We start from the raw sequence: 6,000 nt of genomic DNA, 5'->3' as shown, positions 1-6,000 counted from the left end.
TTGAAAATCCTCCCACTCTTTCAGGTTAATGAAATTAAGGTCACAGACTATATTCCAGACATTCCATGTAAGCAGTAAAGGTTATCCACACAGCAGAGTTCTGGTAAATGTTCTGGGTCAAGGACAGCCTTCTGTGTAAAGAATGAGTAGGCTGGTAAAGGAGGAGTTTAAGAACATGAGAGTCTAATATTTGAGGCCTTATTCCAAGAGGTTGCTAAAACAAATAATAATGGACTCAAAGGACATCCTTGTCATGTTGAGCGATTAAGATAGACGTAATTGTCCAAATTGAGGCAGATGGATTGAAATAAAGTAATTTAACCCAAGACAGGAAGTGCTTACCAAAACCAAATTTCTTAACTGTATAAAATAGATATGGCAACTCCACTCTGTCGAAGGCCGTTTTGGCGTCTACATAGATTACCGCTTCTTGAGTACTAGCAGAGGAATGGTTATATATTACATTAAAGATATGTCTTATATTTAAAAATGAGTGCCTATTTTGTATGAAGCCAGTCTGATCCAGCCCAACCACAGTGAGAAGCACAGACTCCAGAGGCAAATCTGTTGCTTTTGCTAATAATTTTATTAGGCAAGCTTATTGGACGATAAGAAGAACAAAGCAGAGAGTCCCTGCATTTTTTTTTAGAAAGAAGAGTAATAACTGTTTGATCAAGAATTTGAGTTAGGTGCCCACAAATCAAGGATTCCTTGTATACCTCCAACAACAAAGGAAATGGTCTGTCCCAGAACTTTTTATAAAACTCGCAAGGGTATCCATTGGGACCTGGGCATTTGCAGCCCTGCATAGATTTAACTGCCTCAGTAAGCTCTGAAACTACAAGAGGTCTCTCAAGATTATGAGCCAACTCCTGATCAATGTTAGGGATGTCCCATTCAGCAAAAAAGTTATTAAAATCAGGTATAGATCAGGTATAGAAGAAGTGCGTTCTGAGGAGTACAGTCTCTGAAGGCCAGATTTATCTGGGCTGGGTTAGTTGTGACTCCGTAGGTAGTTTGAATCTGGGAAATCTGACGGGAGAATGATCTGCCTCAAATTTGGTAGGCCAATAATTTACCAGTCTTATCTTCATGTTCGTAAAACCGGGAACCAGATTGGTACAGCATCTCAGTTACCTGTTGTGTTTTAGAACATTAAACTTAGCTTGTAACAAATGACAGTTCTTGTACAAAGCCAGGAAGGGAGCGATTACATATAAACGATCAAGTTGGGAGATACGACAAGTCAGGGTATATAATTTTTCTTTTCTCAGCCTATTTTCATAATTTAAGCAGGAGATAATCTCTCCTCTAATATAAGCCTTAAGAGTTTCCCATAATAGGGCCCTCTATTATTATCTAAAAAGAAGTCTATTTGTGATTCAACAAAGAAAACAAAGCATTCATTCAGTTGCAAGGGGGTGCATAGCCTCCACAACGGACTCCCCATAGAATGAGTGTCAAAATTTATATTTACAGAAACTGGGGCATGATCAGATAGAACAATAGCATCATACATGCATCCCGTAAGAGAACGTAGCAATCTGTTATCTATCACAAAAAAGTAAATCCACAAAAACGTGTGGTGAACTGGAGAGAAAGAAGAATAACTCTTTTGCAATGGGTACAAAAAACGCCAAGCATCAGAAATCTTGAGTTCAGGAGTTGAGGACATATTTACAAAGAACGATGGCCACCCCTCTGGATTTACTATTGAAAGATGAGTGATAGATCTGATTTACCCAGCCCCTCTTCAGCTTAACATAATCCATATTCTTTAGGTGTGACTCTTGCAAAAAAGCTATGTGAGCCCCCAAACGCTGCTTGTGTTGCAGTACCGTGCTGCACTTTATGGGATTGTTGAGTCCTTTGCAGTTAAAACTGGTGAAACAAATATCCTTTCCTAATATTATCGACAGAGACACAACCATGAACCAGAGTTAAGCAATCAGATTGGACAAAGGTCACCTTGGACACCTGGAAAAGAAAAACAAATAAAACTAAAACGACAAAAGGAAAAATAAACCCACAAAACATAAACACATATACAAGACCCCGCCCTCCTACTAGGAACAAACCAACCTGACTTTCAGAAGAAACCCCCCAAATGGTCTGTGGGAAACCCTCCCCAAAATCAGAACATAAAATTAAGCCTTCTCGAGACTGGAACAGCAGAATGAACCTACTAATTGCCCTCCTGTAGAATGCGATATATATGTAAAACAAAGATATTAAAGTGCACCATCTGGTCAGACATTAATTAGATAATATAAACACCAAAAAAGCACAAAATCAGGACATTGTGTAATACAATATGCGGTAAGGCCCATTAAGATTTGTCTGAAAACGTCTGAAACAATGTTCTCAAACCTGCTGATTTATGTATAAAGGCCACAGTGGAACAGAGCACTCGTAGAGTATGGTACTATAGTGGCCATAAAATTATGCCCCCTTGATATCTCAACAGTATTTAAACAAGGTGCTGTCCATCCATTAAACATCCAATAGCACCTCTTGGTCAGACTGAGCCCGGAGCAACCACCTTTCTTATGTTCTTCACAAAGTCTGCAGCAAGCGCTGGGTCCTTAAATGTACGACCTGCCCATCCAGAAGTGATTCATAAGAACGCCAGGAAGAAAAACCCAAAATTAATTCGTGGGCAGGAGTGGGGCTCCTTCTTCACCAATACAAAAGATGCACGCTTCTTTGTCACAGAAGTAGTAAAGTCAGGGAAAATGAACACCCGTTTTGCTTCATAGAGTAAAGGAGATAACTCAAGAATCTCACTCTGTACTTGAAACAGGTTGACCCGGAGAATAAAAGGGCGCGGTGCATCCCCCTCTCTCGGTTTGGCCCATGGTGTATGGTGAGCCCGGTCGAGGACTGGTTTGGTATCCAGGGCAAACCATGAAGCAGGCCAGCCACGTATTGAGTAGGATGAGTGCCTTCTGATGCCTCTGGTATTCTCAACAGATGGATGTTATTTAATCTGGAGCAACTCTCCAATTCTTTGCACTTCTTTGACAGTGAGGCGACAACAGCATTTAGCGAACCACCTGATGCCTGCAGGCAAGTTAGCCTCCCATCCCGGTTGCTAGTTGAATGCTCCTTATCCTAAATAGCATTCCCAAACTAAATGATTTTAGCCTCTAATGGAGTCACAGCCGCTATAATCTCCCTCTTAATAAGTCCAAGACAATTTTCTCAAACCTGCTGATGAGGTCGGTGCGCAACTTGTCCAACATCTGCCTCATTTGGGCTAGCAGAGCACTATTAGCATCTCGCTCGGCTAAGGCCTCATTGTCAGGCTTGCTGCGGGTAGACTTGCTGGAGTCCGTTTATCCAATTGTTAACGCCAGTACACTTAAGATGGACAGCAGCCAAGTGTCAGAGTTCAGTACTTAGCAGTCCAATACTCAAGAAATAAATTAAGTGGTGCAAAAAAGTTTCAAATATCACATTCTATCGGAACCACTGCAAAACATGTCCGACATAGTCGGTGCTAAGCCACAGGTTCTTTTAAGTAATTTCTTGATTTTTTAGCTCTGGCGGGCACCGGCCTGGATCTGACTAGTGAAATGTGGTTAATCACAAGGCGAGTGATTACTTTTTCACATACAGATGGATTGTTTTGGATAGATTTTTTATCTTATTAAATGCAATAATAATTTTAAAACTGCATTGCAAATCTATTCAGTTTATCTTTTTATGACATGAAAATTCGTTTAAAACATTTAAGTCTGGTAACAAGCAAAACAGCCGAAGAAATATGTAAGAAGCCATGCTTTTTCACAGCAGTGTGTCTTCCTTCCTTGTTGTAGGACATCAAACCACAGTGGAGAATTGTTGCTGTTGCATCTCTTAATAAACAGACAAAAAGCAGTCTCCTTGGTCCAAAATGTCTCTCCCTTTATCCTGTGTCCAATCACTACACTAATTCAGGTCTTTTCTTAGAGTTGCACCATAGATCCAAGGAAGGCAATTTCTGCAGCATAACCACCACTTTAAAGGATGTTTACTGTGCGTTTTATCTATTTGACAATGATCACTTTGATTTTTAGACTTAATCAGTGAGGACTTTATAAACTTGTCTGTGTCTGTGTGTACTTATATAGGTAAAGTTGCTTCAGCTTATAGATATACACTGAGTTACATAACAGAAAGGGCTGTTAGACTCAAAGATGCCCTCATACATTTTTTTAATATAAGATTTTTGACCTTATATAGTGTTGGATCTGCTTTAGAAAACGTTGACAATAACTTGCGTAAATTTGTTTCAAATCAGTTTAATGTTATATGGAAATAAATATATGTATGTTATTTATTTTTGGTCAACCTGCTGTCAACTACTGGGGTCGATCTCTCACCTTGTTTGAAATTTTTGTTCTGTTTTACTCAGGATGACTGGGACATTTACAGCTTTCACATCAACTCCAACATTACCAACCGATACGCCACCACCATCATCACAAGCCGTGTCGCCAATCGCATGAATGAATCAAAAGAAATCGAATTCCATGTCCAGATTCCCAAGAATGCCTTCATCAGTAAATTCAAAATGTGAGTGCAGGAAAATACCAACAGCTGGAACTAAATCTTCATATGCACGATATAGGAAAACACATAACTTTTTTCCTTTACTGTCCGACATTAAATCGGACTGAATTTGTCCTTTATTAGATCAGTTAGGATTACCAAAATTATTTCTATTTGCTAAATGCCAGAATAATGACAGAGGTTGTTTCAGACAATTTTCTATTTTCTGCAAAGTCAGAAAATTGGATATGGTAAGATTTGTATGTCCTGGAAAGCCCAGAGGATGAGGTCATGTTTTGTAAGCTTCTAAATGGCTTAATTCACAGCACCTGAGTTCAGTAAAAGCACACTTAAGGCTACAACTAAAACACACTGCTTCCTTGTATGACACCATACCAAAATCAAAAGGGGTGGGAGGTTCATAATGTGTGGGTGTTTAACTGCAGGAGGATCTGGTGTACTTTATAAAACAAAATGCATCATGAGGTACAAACATTATGCACACAGAGCTGGCCCAACGCATAAGAAAACTAAGCTGCTTCTTAGGGCCTCCAGACCATCAGGGGCCTCACATAAATGCATGAATTTTCACACAGACCATAGATCTAAAATGTTTAGATTAGTTTATAGGGAATGATAATACTATTAAATTTGAACTGACAGTTTCCACATTTTACAAGTATAATCATTTGAATTAAAGAATTAAATGAATTGTCAAATTTTCATTGTAAAAGTGCAAAGAGAAATCTTAATCGTTTGATTGTTGTGTTAACAGAGCAACTATTGGATGCCACAAATTTAATATTTTCTATGTGTTCATTTGGATTTGTTCACAAATACATCTCAGGATATCATTCCTTGATTGCTTTTAGGCTCAGCCAATTAAACTTGGCCCCTGTCCCAGATTCCAAATCTGTATTGAAACGCTGTTTGTGGTGGTGATTCTTCTCAACCCAAAGGGGGGTTGCAAATCAAATTCTGCTTAAGGCCCTATGCAACATTTGGCCAGCCCTGTATGCAGAATGGGTCTTAGAGACTAAGAGTGACCCAAAGCTAGGCAAGAAATTAGGTACAAAGTGGCTTGAGGACAACGGAGTCATTGTTTTGGAAGGGCCCTGACCTCAGTTCCATAGAAAAGTAGTGGTCATAGCTGAAAGGCTTTGTGGGAGCAAGGCAGCCAACAAACTTCACTCAGTTACAGGTTTGATTGCCCATCTCTGGGCCAAAATTCCAGTAAACTGCTGTGAGAAGCTCAAAACACTGAACCCAAGTCATATAGTTTAAAAAGTAATTATACCAATTACTAAGGAATTCATAATTTTTCTAATTTAAGAAAAGTAAAAAAAATAAACTGTTTCTGGTGTGGAAATAATGTTTTTAGTTGTTACTGACCGGAAATGTTTAGTCTCACTTAGTTTTCACATACCATGTAGAAATATCTACTTTCAGCTCTGAATATTTAAT

The 6,000-nt window shown here is 39.0% G+C and overlaps 1 protein-coding gene across 3 annotated transcripts in view; it reads left to right on the top strand.

Annotated features, from left to right (window-relative positions):
- LOC124857370 (inter-alpha-trypsin inhibitor heavy chain H3-like) overlaps positions 1 to 6,000 on the top strand; it is a 31,214-nt gene that overhangs the window by 2,763 nt on the left and 22,451 nt on the right. For all 3 annotated transcript variants that reach the window (XM_047348596.1, XM_047348597.1, XM_047348598.1), the window contains exon 2: positions 4,400 to 4,560. In XM_047348596.1, coding sequence (XP_047204552.1) covers positions 4,400 to 4,560 — 161 coding nt within the window. The remainder of the gene's footprint in view (positions 1 to 4,399; positions 4,561 to 6,000) is intronic.

This window comes from Girardinichthys multiradiatus, chromosome 20 (genome assembly GCF_021462225.1).
Source record: "Girardinichthys multiradiatus isolate DD_20200921_A chromosome 20, DD_fGirMul_XY1, whole genome shotgun sequence".
In the NCBI taxonomy this organism is placed as follows: domain Eukaryota; kingdom Metazoa; phylum Chordata; class Actinopteri; order Cyprinodontiformes; family Goodeidae; genus Girardinichthys; species Girardinichthys multiradiatus.
The sequence above is the reverse complement of the archived record's forward strand: the minus strand, read 5'-3'. Positions and strand labels throughout refer to the sequence as shown.